The following is a 17,801-nucleotide window of genomic DNA, read 5'->3' as shown; positions in this document are numbered from 1 at the left end:
CCCTCAAGTGTTCAGAAGAAATGAGTCAGACCCCCAGAAGTCTTGAGATTAAAGAGAGTAATTACATTTGTCTGCCTCTGATTGTTTGGCCTGTGGGGGAATACCACAGCAGTCCTTTCCTTCCCCATCCCCCTTGTGTCTGTGTGATCACCTGTGTGAAACCTTCTCTCTCCTTTTCCTTGTAACTCTGGTCTATCCATGAAATTCCCAGTATGCCTTTTCCTCTGGCTCTCCCCTTTAATGCATTCTCCCTGCAGCTGCCATCCAAATGCCACGCACAAAGCATTCAGCTTCAGATCCCACCTCTCTGAACTCTGTAAACCCACCAGGCATCCTGGGTTCTCCTTGCTACTTCCATATACAGTGTTAATGAGGGTTTTAATGCATAAATACCTCTTTTCTGTTGCTGGAACATTCCTTAGTTATTGACCACCCAAGGATCAGACCGCATCATGCTGGAGGGAGGGGAAGACACTCTCCCACTCTGTGTCTGAAAGTGTCTGAGGTGGTACATTTTGTGGGATTTGATGTTGGAGTTTTCCTCAATTTGAATTTACCTTTTAAAGAAGCTTCACCTTTGTGATTTAAAGGACTGCACCAGTTTCTTCTTGAGGAGGCAGAGCAGCTCCTTTATAGTCAGGAGTTTCCTTGAGCTTTCCAGACCCTGGGGTTAATAGGACCCATGCTGACAGTGCCTGCCCCTGTTACCTGCCAAAGAGGCACTGGATCACCCCCCTTCTCATACTCCCTTATATCTTTTCCCAAGAGTTAAGGCCCCAGGAAAAGCACCTGGTGTGGCAGTATTTTTAAAGACGAAGAAATAATGAACAAATTATTTTGTTACCTCTGAAAGCATTATTTTGTAAAGTGTCATTTTTTTGGTGAAAGTTTCATCATGGTAACAGGCACAATGACTAAAAAGTCTTCCTTTTGCTCTATAATCTGTAAGTTTCCATGCGAAAATTTCTCCATGATGCATGAATTTTCTTCTTTCTGATAAATGAAATACACAACTGCTTCATATAGGATGCGCTGGGGTGGCTTCTGTTGGCTTCAGAATCTATTTAGCTTACTCATTAGGTTTTTCCATTCACAAGTGTGAGGCAGATTGAAAAGAACAGCTTTGACAAGGTGGAAAGTAAGGTCAGCTTGGTGTTTCATTCCAACAGTAATGCCCTGCTGATCCTTTAGAAGGACCAGCACTCAAAATAAAGTTGCATCTGCATTACGGGAGATACATAAAAATGAATAAATGCCACATAAAATAAAATCAACCTGGAAAATAGGAATCTTGCTAGGATGGTACAAACCTGTTGAGAGCTTTCTAGCCTGCCAAGTGTCAGTCATTGCAGCAGGTATTCTCCTGGTTAGCAGCAGGATGAAGGGGAATCTTCCAAGTATTTTGCAAAAACCTGGCCTACTTTCTCAGTCATTATACATTGAAGTCCCCACATTTTGCAAGACACAAGTGCAACACAATTTCTTTTCATCTGATGAATTGCTATATAGAGTAGTCAACTTTCTGATCAAGAACTGTGATAAGAATTTCAAACACTTCACATCTATGTGTAATTCTATCCAGAATTTTGGCAGCGTGTAATGAAATTACAAGTAAAATTATAAATTCTGTCATCAGGTGAAATTTCTTGTTATTAAAAAAAAAATGAGTTTAAGGGTATTTTTTTTCAAATTACAGTAATGTATTAATGAAAGTGCCAAGGTACTTCCTGGACCCAAATTTTATTTTAAGAAGGACATAAAAATGTCTGGTCTTGATTCTTGGGTTTTAGTAGTCATTACTACTCTTTTTAGTACAGAGTTTGTTCTGTTTTACAACTTACAAATGTGTCATAATGATAAGAGAAAACCACAAAATTTCACATAAGTAAAATAAATTCTGATATTACTTCTGTATCCTTTTAATAAATAAGATATGTAGATTTAGGTATGCATAGCAATCTAAAATACATCTGGTACAGATATTTGTGCTTAAGAGCTTCTTAATTTAATGCCTTATGACTTGATTAGGTTTTTCCCTCTGCTTTTCTTACAGCTGTGACATTATCCTGATAACAGTTGCTGGGATGAAACTCCTCCGCTCCTCATTCTGTAATCCTATTAATCAGTTTGTTACTTTGAGCTTTACTGTGATCTTCTTCCGATTTGACTACAGAGACATTTCGGAAAATTTCTTGCTGGATTTCTTCATGATGTCCATTGTGTTTCATAAGGCAAGTTTTAGAGCTCCTATAATTTCTTTGGAAAAAAACATATTTTCAGTTTCATCTGGCTGACCAATATGTGTTAGGACTTTTTAGAAGTAATGAATGCATACATAGACTCAAATTATTGGTATTATAGAGGGAAAAAATCTGTTAAATTGAAAAAAAGGCATTGATTAAGTGTTTCTTCTGGCTTTGTGCAATGTTTTTCATCTGCTTTTTGTTCACGTGTCTCTGTATAAAGTTCAGAATTGTTGTTTCCAGCAGGAGAATCCTCCATGAGTTTGAAAGAGCCTCTTGGGTCATTAGTGCAGGACTGCCCTCCAGATCAATCGCCTGGTGTTTTTATCTCGGTTTCCTTTGAATGCCTCTAGTGGTTGACTCAACAACTTCCTTTGGGAAATTATTCCATTATCTAATCACCCTCATGATAATAAATGTTTTCCTAATGTCAGCCTTAACATTTTTCTTTTCCTATTTTCAGTCTGTTATCCTTGTGATGCTGCCCTTAACCTTAACCTCAGTGCTCCTTCCTCTCTATTACATTGTTAACTCTTGAAGTGTGCTCCAGTTTAGTTTATTTAAAAGCTACCAAAACCTTTCTGCATCAGTCAGGTCAGACCCTGTCTTTATTTGGAATCTAAGCTGTTTCACTGAAAGAATTAGGCTTAACTGATACCTTGAGAAAACATGAGAAAGTACCAAAGATTTAAAAGTATTTGTCCAGGGGTAATTCTAGTGAGGTGTTTGGTTTTGTTGTTCTTTGTTTTATTTGTTTTTTTTTTTTGCTCAGGCTTCTTTGCTCAGTTTCTTTTTCTAAAATATTCCTACTAAATGTGTGAGTATGACCCAGCTAGCATCCCTTTGTTGGTGAGAGAAGAGAGACATGGTTCCATATTGGTTGCTGCATATGCTGTGGAGATATTTATCCCTTCTACACAAGCAGCATCAGCTCATATTGCTGTCTATGCCCACCTGGAAGTTTCAGGCTTCTTATGGAAAGGTCCAGTTAATTGGTGTCACATTGGGAGTTCCCAGTCATTTAGGGAAAGAGTGAAGGAGAAATTAAATGCTTTTCCTGGTTTATTTCTGTGCTGCTGTAAGGGAGGATGCGAAAGGAGGAGTCACAACTTGGTGAGGTAACTTGAGCTCACACTTTTTGCTGAACTCTTAGACCACACCCCAGCAGAAGCTTCACCTGCTCCAAGCCTTCACCCTCAGAACTGTTGTTCTGCTTTCTCTCTGCTGGGGTGAGAAGACAAGGGCTGGGGAGGAAGGGCAGAAGAGGTGGAGTAGAAGAGATGAGACAAAACTCTGCTTTAACAAGATCCCCCTCCACCATACTCTGATCCTAAAACAGGACTAGAGTAATTTTTTAAGCTTCTAAGCTTAGAGTGAAAGATAACCAGTGAAGGTGATTCAGAGTTTGCTCACATTAGGCCACTTTTCATTATTTGTTTTATTACCATGTTCCCTAGAAAAAGGGGTCGATTTTTGTCTACAGAGAAGTTTATCACTGCTAAGTTCCATGTCTGAATGGTGACTTTCATAGTCCTAAAGCTCATTCTCTAAAAACCTCTTTACAGGATCAAAAAATTAGCATGCCAGAATTTAAAGCTCCACTATTTTTTAATTCTTTTGAAAACGTTGACCTCACGTCAACGAGCATATCGCAAAATACTGCCGTGAGTTATTGCATGCTTTTGTAAGAAAGAGATACAAAATCTTTTCAGTAGGATTTTTTCAGAGTTACTTGGGTAGACTGAAGCTACTGTTTACAGTAGAAAGACTAGTGTTAGCAATGAGAATGAAATAATGAAGGATGCTTATTAATTTAAGCAGAGGTGTTTGCTTGAATAACTACTTATCTGCTAGACTGAGGGTGTACTGCAGACATGTTTTGAAAATGTGATTTCAGCATCTTCCATCTTCATATCTAACAATATCTGAAATTTTGCAGGTGTTCAGCAAGTGGAATTGTCCTTGTTCCATTTAAAAGTTCTAAGTCAAACGGTTGAATTATTTATATTACAAAAGCACATGCAAAGTTTCTCAATGATCATTAGATCCAATATGAAAAATAGCATTGCAGATGATAGCAATTAAATTCCTTTTAATTTCAAACCACAAAGGGCGTAACTTTTCTTTACCCTAATTAAGATTTGAACTTTAATTAGCTCAGCAATATGGAACTTCAGTAAAGGATATGATCACTTGATGATAAAGATGATGTGTGTTTATTTCATACTATAGCTTCTAAGCAAACTGCATCCACCTTTGTTCCTAAAAGCTTTATGGGTCTTCACAGATTCTGTCTGTATTTCAGTCATTTTTATGTTTGCACTTATTTTTTAAAATACAATCAAAATCTGAAATACTGTCTACTACTGTCACCTTTAGCTATGCAGCATTTATTACACAGCCATCACTGATTTCTGTTTGCACGGTGAAAATGTCAGTTTGCCACTCTCTTAATTAGGGAACATTAGAAGCGCTGTCTTAGTCACAGTGGTGGCAATTTTTAAGCAAGCTTACCCCACAAAAAGCTTTGCATGCTTTCAAAACATGGTGATAATATTTTTTTCTTCTACTAGGCACTGGGGATTAAAGACTCTAAATTCAACAGGCATTCACAACTACACTAGTCACTCTTGAAGCAGATTATATGGAATAAAACTTTGCTAATAATGTTTGGTAGAGTATTTCTAAATAGATCACTGATTGTGCTTCCCTTGTTTTCCCCACTATGCTGTTAATTTAATGTAATTTAGTCAAATCAGAAACTCCAAATGAGCATACTGCTCCCTGAGCAAGCTGGGACACAGAAGTCCGAATTGCTGCTCACAGATTTTCATCTCTCTTAGCCAAAACACCCACACTGAGGTAACACAGAGAACAAGAGAGTCTACTCAGTTCTATTCCTGAGAATTTTCTTTATATTTTGTCTTTTTAACATTATAAATGTTAAAAACATTATAATTACCAATGTGGCACAGTTAATTCAGTTCTTTTATAAAAATTATTAGCTGTTTACATTTTGACAATTCACAGAATGTGAAAACATGAAATGTTGATTTAGGCATATGCAGAGTGTGCTATTTTGTATTTCAAATTGCCTTGGGAAGGCAGCAAGATAAACATTTAGGAAATATTTTCTTACTTGTTTTTGAGAATGATTGCAGCATTTAATTCAAGTGAAACAGGACTTCTCCATCTTTCTGAAACTGAGACTTTCCAATCTGCAAGACCAGGTTGTGACCTTGACTACAACCGGGGAATCTTCTGTTCAAAACTCCTGTTGTCTATAATCTTTAAATCAGAGCTGAATGGCCTTTTAAAAGTTTGTGGTTGCTCATTCAACGTGTGTGGGTGTAATTCTCTGATGTATATTCTGCAGGAAGTCAAACCAGATAATCAAGATAGTCTTGGTCTACATGACTCCATATAAACTTTTCAAATGAGCCAGTTACTCTCCCTCGATATTTTAGGAGATAATGTCAGTGCAAAGGTTAATAAGAATGTTCATATTAAGTGAAAATGGAAACCCACAAAAAATGGAGAATATATTCTTCATAGGCATAACAAAGATCGAATATATAATAGGACTTAGGAGATTTCTTCCTAGACTTTTAACACTAGGAAAAATTCTGAGACTCTTTCTTGTAATAGAGTAAAAAAAAAAAGTGGAAATATTAAATAGTTTGAATAGTTTATTTGGAACTGATGAAAAGATGGACCTTTCTTCCATTCTTTTGCTGTCTACTGACATAATATTTAACTGAGGAAAAGCTCTAACATATGCAAAAGCTATCAGAGGAAGAGCATATGGATGGTTAAGTGATATTATAGCTCATCCAGTCCATTTTTCTTCATTGTGATAAAAACAAGCAAACAAAAAGTAAAACAGTAATGTACCCAGCACTGCCTTCTGTGGCAGATGTGTGAGATGCTTTTGAAGGGTGACTGGAGTAGCTGCTCAAGAATGATCCAGTATTTAAGTGTGCAGTAGAAGTGAATGCAAATCATTCAAACAGGAGGGATATCAGTTTGGAACTGGCTGAATGTTAAAAGGGATGCTCAGGGCAGGACTTGTCCCCAGCTCTTTTGCTGTGCTCTGTTAGAAATGCGGTTTTCCGTTTCATCTAGTGCCACAGGCACCCTCTAAATTTTGCTGGTGGAAAGGAGTCATAGTATCTCCCTGAACTGCTTTTGGAACTTCAAGCAGAGCTGATGTTGAGCTGAAGGAGCAAAGACAGCAAAAACCTCTATACTGTGCTGTGGATGCTCCTGGCTGTAGTACGCTCTTGGCTACTACAAAAGCCTAGCGGGAGGTTCTTGCCAGTCCCTTCACTCCTGGGAGCATGCTGCCAAACTGGCTCTTACCAGCAACTTTTCCATCTCTACAGCACAACTGAGAAATTATACTTGTACTTTGGAATATGGATTTTTCACAAAAAATCCATTTTTTTGGTGAAATAAAAAAAATCTGTGCAGCTTCCTTTAAGCTGTAAAGAGTGAGCCACCCCTAGCCTATACACTCATCTACCACACAGATCTGAATGGGAATGATAAGCCCAAGTGCCATTAACCTTCAAATGTATAGGACTACAACTTCTTAGCTCTTTCACTGTCTTATATGTTACTGTCAGGTATTTAATAGCCTCCTAATTTGTGTGTGTGTATGAACTAATTAGCAATACAAAAATATGAAATCACCTTATATTTTCTTATCATCAAGTCTTCTGAGGGTTCTGAATTTGTCTTCATGCATAAGGCAAAATAATCAAAGAAGCAGAGCTTGTTAAATTTGCCTTCATTAACACTGAATTTATTTGCCTAAGTACTCTTATTCCTGCTGAGCTCACTTAAATATACAATTTCCCTGTTTGATATTTTTTCTTCTTTCCCAGAATACATTTTCCAGCTAAAAAGGAATCCGCATTTTTATAAGAATTTTTTCACTTTCTGTATATTTCTTTCTCTTGGATATAGTATCCAAGACCACATGTTTATGAAAGATGATCTTTGTCAAAGTAGATCCAGCTAACGCAGCCAATTTGTAGCAACCTGGAAGACCTTTGCTGATCAGGCTTAACTTTCAACATCTGCAACACAATCCCTTGGACAGGAAAGAAATTGGGTGTCATCTTGTTTTCCTTCATTTTATGAGAAAGTGCTGCCAAGTGCATTGACCTTCTTGGTGCTTTGTTGAAGTCAAGTAATTAACCTATTGGATCTTTTTATTGCCTTTGTGGCAATAAAACTCTTGATTAGTTGGCATGTCTCATTGATTTAGGTGTGACTTATAATCAAAGGCCTCACTCTTTTTCCTTTCCTCTTCTGATTTTTCATCCTTCTCTAAATCTGATGTTTCACTTCAAAGCTTCTGGGCCTAAGTCATTAATTCATATTTTAATCCATTCCTTGCCATTTGTGCATACTGAAATCCAGTGTCTTAATCATCTGTACCCTCTTGGCTCCCAGCTGTTCCCTCAATTTTTGATACCTGGCATATAAACCCTTTTAAGACACTTTCTGCTGAGTAAAATACCCAAGGCTACATCTGATATTTGACAGGATAATCCCAGTGGTATTTTCCATAGACTCATTTACTCTCTTGTGCACTGTACAGTTCATGTTTCCTCTTAATATTGGAGGAATGGTTTAATTGATTTTTCATTCAGCCTTCCGTCACTGACCTCTTTGTCAGACTTCATTCATTACACATTACAATTTATATTTTCTCTCTCTCTCTTTTTTATTTTTTAATTTTTTTTAATTTTCTCTAGAATGGGGCAAGTGCATTTGGGGGTTCAGGGAGATGTACACCTGTACACCCACTCCCTGGGTCAGTATGGCTCAGTAGGCACTGAGGTCTATGTTCATGTACATTCCTGCTGGTAGAGGCCTGTTCTGTCTGTGTTGGTGGAGGCACTGAAAGAGAAATCTGGAGAACTTCTGTGCAAACTTGGTATTTTCCTTATGTCCACTTTTACAGAATGCTAGAATGGCTTGGGTTGGAAGGGACTTCAAATATCATCGAATTACAACTCCCCTGCTTCTACCAGATCAGGTTGCTCAAAGCCCCATCCAGCCTGGCCTTGAATGCTTCCATGGATCAGCTTCCATCCACAGCTTCTCTGGGCATTGTTCCAGTGCCTCACCACCCTCCTAGTGAAGAATTTCTTCCTAATACTTTATGTAATTCTCTTTTAGTTAAAAACCATTCCCCCTTCTCCTATCACTTCAGGCCCCTATAAAAAGCCCCTTTTTGCAGCTCTCTTGTGGGTCTCCCTGGAGCCTTCTCTTCACCAAGCTGAACAGCCCCAACTCTCTCATCCTTTTCTTCATAGGAGAGGCACGCCCTTCCTCTGACCATCCTCTGGACCCACTCTAATGGGTTCATGTCTTTCTTGGGCTGGGCAGCCCAGAGCAGGCTGCAGGGTTCCAGGGTGGGTCTGGCCAGAGCAGAGCAGAGGGGCAGAATCCCCTCCCTCCCCTGCTGCCCACACTGCTGTGGATGCAGCCCAGGACACGTTTGGTTTCTGGGCTGGGAGTGCCCATGGCTGGGTCATGTCCAGCCTCTCACCCACCAGCACCCCCAAGTCCTTCTCACAGGGCTGCTCTCTTATCCATTCTCTGAGCAGCCTTCATTTGTGCCTGGGATTGCCCCAGCCCAGATACAGGACCTTTCACTTGGCTTTGTTCAGCTACATGAGGTTTGCCTGGGCCCAGTCCTTTCAAAAAAGGAAATTTCTGGGAAGATACAGTGTTGGGAGAATCCATGCCTGTGAAGGCTTTCCTGAAAATGCTTAAATCAGTGCAGCTGATGAGTGCACTCCCAGCTGCACTGATTTATTTTGCTTCTCTGGCCCTCTTCATATCAAGCTGATGAGCTCTGATCACCTTTTGCCCACCTTGGGATATATGTGAGTCTGTTTTTTTACAGTGCCACAGGTTCCTTCCCTGGGCTCTTGCTATCAGCTGACAATGTAGAAGAAGCAGCATCTGCCATGAGCAGATCCAAGGCTCTTAGGTTTTATCATCATCTTATTGTCAAAATCCTTACCATAATTACATCTGGCTAACATTTAACTTCAACTGTAAGTCTTTCAAGGCAAGCTTGCTGCTCAAACTGCTTAAAACATGCCTGTTTTGTACAGTGTCACTGTTAAGTGCTGAATGTTGTGCTTGAGGAATATATTCTTTCCTCCAGGGTTTGATATCAGAGACTTGGAATGGTTATATTTTGATCCTCTTGTATGTATTGCATTAGACAACGATTTTGAAGCCCACGATATAAAGGCTTCAAGTGTCTCTAAGCATGTGCAGATGAAAACATCCTGGAAAGTATTTGTTGTAGGTTCAAGTACAGCTGCCCAAATACAGCACAGAATGTCACAATGACTTAAGCATTAAAAACCTCTAGTATTTCCAATAAATCTTGTTTTGCAGGATTTCATAGGTGAAGTTTGTTTCAGATGGTGTTAAATAAAAACCCAAAGTCAATGGTTTGCAAAGCAAAGCCATGAACAAGAGTAAAATCATTACACCAAGTTTAATTTTATGTCCTTAAACACATACATACTTACAGCTTTTCCTTCTTCATGTATATTCATTTTTATTGACATACCAAAAAGAAAATGAAAATATAGCAGTAGGTATTAGAGTTTAATTCCGAAAGCTGGAGTTTCCACTTGATCAGAATTAGCTTAACATGAAGAAGTAAATACTCCTCTCAGAGTCTCAGTTCAAATCATCTCAAGGTCACAGGATCTAAAGAGAAATATAAAGAAATACCTGTTCAAATTAAATAATTTCTTTCTGCACTTAACTTTTTTAATCTCAATTTGTGTTGCATGTAGAGCATGTAGCTATATATTTATGTATGTGACCATTATTTTTGTTTAAAACCTGTGTATATATATATACACAGTTTTTTAAAACATAAAAAAATTTAAACTTAGCAAGAAAATGTTAATGTTTATGCATTATTTTGTCCTAGAGTTGCCAAGAAGTCTGCCCACACAAAATCCTAGCAGATGCCAAACACATGGAAGAGCTGCCAGAAGCTGAGAGCATTGCATAGTCTCCATCTCACACTGAGTCATTTAAATTCAGGTGTTAACCTCTGCCTAGTTTATTAAAATCTACCAAACTGAGAAAAGGATACATGATTTTAGTGGTGTTTCAGACTCCACAAATCTTTAATTTTTCCTGTATGTTAACTAATTTCCATTAAATTTGTTTGTAATGGTACTTAAATTTATTTAAGTAAGAATAACCAGATTTAAAGGAAATCCTGGGAAGATGAGTCTTTGCCTTTGCTTTATTTATTACTCACTGGTGCACCAGAAATTTGTAAAAGCTTCAGAGCTCATGGAAGACTTAAGGATGATGAAGATAAAATGTGTATCCACATAAAATAAACATGAAAGATGGATGCATTTTCTGCACTTTTACTTGACCGTAGCACTGGTTTAAATTCACCAAACATGCTGATAATTTAAGGTCTTTATCAAAGACTTTAAAAAACTGTTTACTGTGTAAAACTGTCACATGCATACAGATATCTAGGAATATTAGAACTTTTATGTCCCCTACATAATATATACTTATATATTGTAAATAATATATAAACATTTAGTAGTTTCTGCTTATTGAACTGTAGAAAACCCTGAAGATCTAATAAGGCTTAACAAAAATATTCTTTTATAAATCATTCTAAACTGGGATGCAAAAGTCTTAAATAAAAATTAATCTTTTATACATGCTTAAGGAAATGGTTATAAAAAGAGGATTAAAATTCACCAGAGACTATTTTTGTTTCACCTTGACTTTAGAAGGTTCCCCCTTCATATCTAGCATTGTTTCACCTCACCCTCACTCAAACAGATCTCTACTGGGGATAATTTGTGTGTTTCACAGAACCACAGAAGGGCTGAGGTGTCCCATCAGGTCTCATGGAAGTGGGTTTTTTCTAGTTTGGTTTGATGTGCCTTTAACTAATCCTTGCTATGTAGGGTGTCTCAATTTCTCCATGCTTCCTCACAGCTCTCAGGGGCCTCTGGCTTGAAGGGTCACTAGTAAAGACCAAGCCAAGGAAGGCATTGAGTACTTTGGCCTTCCCCATGCCCTTTGTCACCAGGTCCCCTGCCCCACCCCTCAGCAGGTCCATCTGATTTTTTCCACTTTGTGTGTTGCTGTCAGTGCACCTGTAGAAGTCCTTTCTGTGGCCTTTTACTTTCCTCAACAGATTCAGCTCCAGATGGGCTTTGCCTTTTCTCTCTCTTTCGAATTCATTCTGTATTGTTTCTGACAATTTAAAAGAGATTAAAGTTTTCCTCTTTAGCTCATGTCTTCAGATTGCTGAAGGATGAAATGCAGCTAGTTGTAGTTGAAATAAGGGAATAGCTCAGCCTCCCCTATTTATGAAGGCAATTTTTAGCAGCTTCAGTTTCCTTCTGTGAGAAAAGCTCTGTGAGTTCCCCTATCAGATACAGGAGGAAGCATATTGCAAATTGGATGAAACTGAGAAGAAGAAACAGTTTCTCAGATCGTTCTAGCAAAATCAAAAAGGGAAAATGTAAAGCCATGTCCTCCTTTCCTAAATCTCAGTGTTGTAGTTGGTAGATGACATCACTTTTAGCAATTATAGTTAGAGATGTAAAATGCTAATGGCATATCACCCTGAAGGCATTTTGCAGAACATGCCCTGGAAGCAGGGATTTAAGAGGTAATAGAGGCACTTGACAACTCTTAATGAAAGCAGTAGCTTGAAAATCACACATTTCCAGGCTTTTAAGTGCAGGGTTGTAAGGCTTTCAAAAACCAAGAGAGGTTCACTAAAGCATTCTTGGTACATGTTCTCGAATGGAAATGAGCTCCTTTGCCTGTCTTGTGGAAGTGTTAGCTGAGAGGAAAGTGTTGGAAGAAACAACAGGAAGTTCAAGCAGTGGGGAATGCAGAAGCAGTAGGACTTGTTAGATACAAAAGGGAACCTGGGCTCCATGGGCCAAGTTTTGCAAGGTGTAAATTGAAAATTATATATTGGACAACTGAAAATTATATATTGGAACAAGGAGCCAGAAGGTGTCCTCCTGGCTTTGGTTTCCTAGCAAATGCAAAACCTGAATTTTATTTGAGATTTGAAAGCCTTTTGATGAATTCTGTGCTTTGAGCACAGCTAGGGTGATTTATGACTCTGTGATGTCAGTCTGTAACTGGCAGAACTTTGCTGGGTTGTGTTGCAGTTTTAAATTTTTGAAGTTTCAAATGTAAGTCATCAGTTTTTTCCAGCCCTTCACTTAAATCTTTTTGCAGAAAAATTTTTTCTTCCAGCAGCTGTTCATTATGATGTTTCAGATAAATAAAACTGAAGTGAAACAAAGCAACCCCACAGCCTGCTAAAAAAGATTCAGATAAATGTGTCCATTTGAGTTTCAGTTCAGTTTTACTTGCCTACTTTAATGCTGCAGTCTGCAAGTCACATGTGGTATTTTTGACAGAAAACAAAGTTAGCAAGGTATGAGTTTCTCAAACTAAGTAGGGGTAACCAGGCTGTGCATTGAAGGGATTGTAACAGCTTGGTTTTATCGGTGCTTTGGTGGTTTTAAATAGTATATCTGTGCAAAGTAAGTGTAATCTCTACTTTGTGTATTGCTCCTAATTTTGAGTCATGCCAAAGCAGAGAAAGTGGGTGAATCACTGCTTGCATCTCACCTGGAAGGTTTATAAGTTGTAGCTGGAGCTAGGGTGACACTCATTATACCGAGTTAACAGCTGCTGTTTGATGGTTTTGTGGCACAAAGACCAAAACAGGTCAATGCTACAAGTGATTGTTGCTTCCCTCACACTTGATAGGCAAAAATTTACTGCATTCTCTGGAGAAGCTCAGTGAAACATCCTGTAAGTGCATTGCCACTGGGGGTACAGATAGCCAAGTGGGAGTTTGGGGCTGGTGACTTAAGGAGCTTGTGTCTGTGCTGATGAACTCTCCCAGTCTGTATGCAAGGTGCAGGTATGGAATTGCCACCTAGAAATGAACCATGGAGGATTTTCATTCAAAAGAATTCCTGGAGATTGTTTGGAAGACTGTTAACTGGGCCAGACCAGAACCTTCCCAGATGCCTTTCTAGCGGTTTAAAAATATGCTTGAGAATCTCAGTGCTTGAGAACATTTCCTGGAAGCATTTTAATGTACAGGTGTTGATCCAGTCTCAATGTCTTTCAGGATGTTGGCAAAGTCTTGTTTTTCCCAAACTCAAAAAAAATTACTTTAAGAAATTCAACATATATTTGCTATATGAGCATGAAATATTGCATATACTCCTGTTTCACTGACAACTTCCCTGTGTGTTGATCACTAATGTCTATTGATGGCCAAATCTTTCCTGACAGTTTGTCAGGGACCCAGTCTGCAATAGATGAGACATAAGATCTGCTTTGGCCTGGTGCCAAGAGAAATGACAGTAGGGAAAAAATGTATTCCAGGGAAAAAGTACACATCATTCTTCAACCAGAAACTGTTGAAGCACCAGGCATATTTTATAGGAAGCAAAAGTAAATTCATTGTGATTTCCAGTTTGCACTGCACAACAATAAAAGCTCATATTTATGCAATTTTTTATGATCTTGCAAATGCAGGTACAATTCATGATTAATGCCGTGCGTATACTTACATCATGATAGCGTCTCCCATTGAGTCAAAAACTGGGAATGTTGTGTTCTTGAGAAGTCTGATTTCCATGTGCACAGCCATGTATCACACATTGAACTTTCTCTGTTCACAGTATCCAATTTCTCCCTAAGTCTTCTCTCCTGTAACCCTCTGACTTATGGTCATATATAGTCAGTGAATGTCAGAACCTGCTCTCCCCCTTTCTAATTAGAGCAGACTTACTTCTGAAAGGTAATCTGGGAACTACCTCAGTATGGTGGTCGAAAATGTACCTCATTGCAAGTTTGAGTATTGAATGAAGAATATACTTTAATGCCTTACTGAAGTAAGACCTTAATACCTATGAAAGCTAATAATATAATATAACTTATCTTTATTCCAGGGCACAGTTTTTAAGTGTCTCTTTCAGATCCTAGTTTTGAAATTATCTCAGTGCTTAAAAAGTGATAATGTTTTTCTTTTTTTTCTTTTTTTTTTCAGCTGTGGGACCTACTGCAGAAGTTGCAGTTCATCATGACATACATTGCTCCCTGGCAGATTGCCTGGGGGTCATCGTTCCATGTTTTCGCTCAGCTCTTTGCAATACCTCATATCCTTTATGAATCTGTTTTTCTTTATTCTTAAGTTCCTCTTCATATATGCAATTTATTTACAGTGTTTGAAGGAGATTTGAAATTCTTAGGTAATTTACTGTAAAATTTGAAAATCTGGGAACATCTTCTGAGAAACACAAGTTTTCTCTTTTTTTCTTTTTTTGGCTGCATAGGATCTGAAACTGGGAAACTGAACTCTGACTAAACCTGGTGTGTTTATTCCCACCCAGCCACATTCTGCAGATTACTTACTTCCCAGTCCTCAGCACTGAGTTTTGAAGCATCCAGAAAGAAATGTTGTGACAGACATATTGCAGGGCTTATGGCTGACTGAGCTCTCAAATATTAGTTTCTTTCTCGCTTGTTTCTAGTTGCTGTGTCAGATATAAATTCATTTCAGTGAACCAATTTCTGCTGCAACTGTCCTGATTTTTTTTTTTTTTCCAATTTCAGAAGCAGCTAGATTTTTACATTTTAATGTAAATTGTTTCATTGGAGTGCTGAGGAATATTCTCCTTTTTAACCTTTCCACTCTGTTTTATGAGTAACAATATATGTTTGTCAGCACCAAAGGAGTCCTTCAGAAGGAATCTGTTTTGGTGCTTTTTCCAGGGCTATCTCCAGGTTTGTGGATAAGGGGAGTAAAACACAGAGTTCAATGACCTCTAAATGACCCTAAATGTCTGTAGGGTTAAAAACTGTATATTGAATTTTTAGAGCAAAAATTACTCAATTTATATTCAGATTCAGTTAGAAACTTGATTGAATATGGAAGGGAAAAAAAAATCCCCTGAGAAACGTTTTAACTGAACAAATGTGATTATGTTGATGTCTAAGGTGTAACCAGATACTAACTTTTAATTTCTACCTTCCCTGCTAACCAAAGTTGACAAAGTGGTTCTAGTTCAGACCTACTGCTGAGCTCACTTTGTACTGTTTGTTAGATTTATGCACTTCAGTCTTTGTCCCTTTCATCCCACAGGGCTGGGGTTTTTTCCCTTGAGCGATTCCTTCTGTCTGCTCTTTGCTGTGAAGCATAAGCACTGTTGAGTAACAATGCTTATGTTTCTAGATGGGAGGAATTAATGGAAGCCTCAGAGAGAGGGAAGTGCACACAGAATAACTCCCAGAGGGAAAGTTTTAGATTGTCTCCTTATAGAAGGAAAGCATTTTAAAAGCAGTGATCAGTCCTAAGAGTTTTAGGTTATATATTGCTTATATATAAGCAAATCCTTCCAGAATTGCACAATAAAAAAATATTTTCATTTCTGCTGGGGAAGTGTATATGATTTTATTTAGCAAAACATTTAAGAACTAAGATTGCATTTCAACAAGTTTCCCTTTGGTCAGAAATGTTTTCTGCAGTGGTAACTTTGCTCTTGATAAAATTACCAATTAAATTTTGCAAAATGGAAAGTAGTTAAACCAGAGTTTTGTTTGTTTACAGAGTTATTGCTAAAGTGATCTAGCCTAGCTTTTTATTATTTATATTTATAGTACGCTTTGTAAATGCAAATCTGTCTTCTAAGGCAGTGCTGCAATTAAGATACTGGTTAAATGCTGAAGTTAATATTCCCACAACAGCAATAACTCTGCCTCTTTGCATGGTAATTTTATTTGTTGTTATCATAACCCTGCAAACAGTAATGATGAATGCATGTTGCAGTTTACAGAGGTACTAAACCTGCCATTTCTTTACAGAGTTAATTATTTGTGGCTCTTAATTGCTTCAATCAGTTCTGCAAACAGGATGTAAATTTTTAAATTTCGAAGTGCCTGGGTGAACTTTTGCTGCAGAGCTCAGTGATATGAGTAGTTCAGCATACTTTAATGGCTTGGAGTGCAGCATGAAGGGCAACATGTGGAGCTTTGCCTGGTGGAGGTTGTTGAGTCTCCACCATTAGAAATCTTCAGGATTGTAAATGAATATCTATCAGGAGTCATATAGGTTTAGCTGATCCTGCTTGTGGCTGCTAGATGGAATAGGTGACCCTTCAAAGTCCCTCTTAAAATACCAGGAACAGGAATGGGCTTCAGACTTGAGGGTAGATCTGCAACTTCCCTTCCTTGCATTTAAGTGGGTAAGACGAGGTTATGCATCTATAAATATCAGCATGCTGAGAAAGTCCGTGTAGTTTGTGGTTCAAAGGCAGATTTAACCTAAAAAGGGAACAGTGAAATTTGAGGGGGAAAAAGAGTTTGTAGTTGAGATTATCCTGTTGAGGAGAGTTTCTGCTTTGGTTGTTTCAGGGTTACAGCTCTAACATCAGAAAGCAGAGCCCTGTGACAGTCAGTTTTCCCATCCTCTAAGTGGTTGTGTGCCTGGAAGGGGCTTGTAGTTATTGCAAGTAAAAATGTGGATTTTGAGAAACAAAGGATTTGAGCTGGCCTTGCTACATAGTTTTGTGTTAAAAGGAGGGGATGGAAGATTTTCAGAATGTTAGTCTTTCACTTAGTTGTTTTGAAGCTGGTTTGAATTTAAACAGATTTTTAAATTGCAAGAATTAATCTTCAAAGGCAATATTTTATTTAATACTGAAGCTTTGGGGTTTTTGATCTCAAAATTTGATTTTGGCCACGTTTGAAAGAAAATCCATTATTCAAAAAGAAACAAGTTCTGCTTCTAGACAATGTAGCCTAACAAAGATGGTACACAGGAAACCTGGCTTAGGTCAGAGTGTAGGAAAGTATGCCTGTAAGTTTTGACACTTCTTTTTTACTTAGACATTATTAAAGCATTGGATTTCAAGTAAATAAGTAATGACCTCATACAGACAAATTGGATGTCCTCTAATAAAAATACCCCCGTGACAGATAATTGCCCACTGAGATATACGTAAGAGAGTCAGATGCTGTCATTTGCTCTCATGACACACTTACAGATATGAAACAGTTAAAATTACATGTCACAAATTAAATGGGTAGTGTCTTCTACTGTCCATTTAGTAAAGCATTATGTCTTCTGAGAAAAAAACCCCCATTGCTACTGATTATGTCTAAGACACAAACAGTTCACAGTAGTGTGTGAAATGTCTTAGCTCATGATGGTGGCAATTTTTAAATCAATCATTACATTAGTACCAACTTAAAAACACTTAGTTTGCTGCCCTTATCTGTCCTCTTTGTTCTCTCTTCCTCTCTTCAGCTCCCATGCCTCCTTCCTTTATCTGACACTTGTAAATACTTGTTCATCTTTAGCAGCCAGTGCTTGGTTATGACTGCACTGTAATGTGACAGTTCAACTTTTTTGATGCATTTGCTTTCTGCTCTGTGCTCTTTTTAAAACTTTAGACTCTCAGGGCAGCT

The 17,801-nt window shown here is 38.1% G+C and overlaps 1 protein-coding gene across 1 annotated transcript in view; it reads left to right on the top strand.

The window, feature by feature from the left end:
• The window catches only part of PCNX2 (pecanex 2), a 151,410-nt gene that overhangs the window by 77,732 nt on the left and 55,877 nt on the right, over positions 1-17,801 (top strand). Inside the window, exons 21-22 of the mRNA XM_050972315.1 lie at positions 2,054-2,231; positions 14,383-14,493. Of these exons, the coding sequence (XP_050828272.1) occupies positions 2,054-2,231; positions 14,383-14,493 (289 nt within the window). The remainder of the gene's footprint in view (positions 1-2,053; positions 2,232-14,382; positions 14,494-17,801) is intronic.

Source organism: Serinus canaria, chromosome 3 (assembly GCF_022539315.1).
Source record: "Serinus canaria isolate serCan28SL12 chromosome 3, serCan2020, whole genome shotgun sequence".
Lineage (NCBI taxonomy): Eukaryota > Metazoa > Chordata > Aves > Passeriformes > Fringillidae > Serinus > Serinus canaria.
This window is presented reverse-complemented; position numbering and strand designations above follow the sequence as displayed.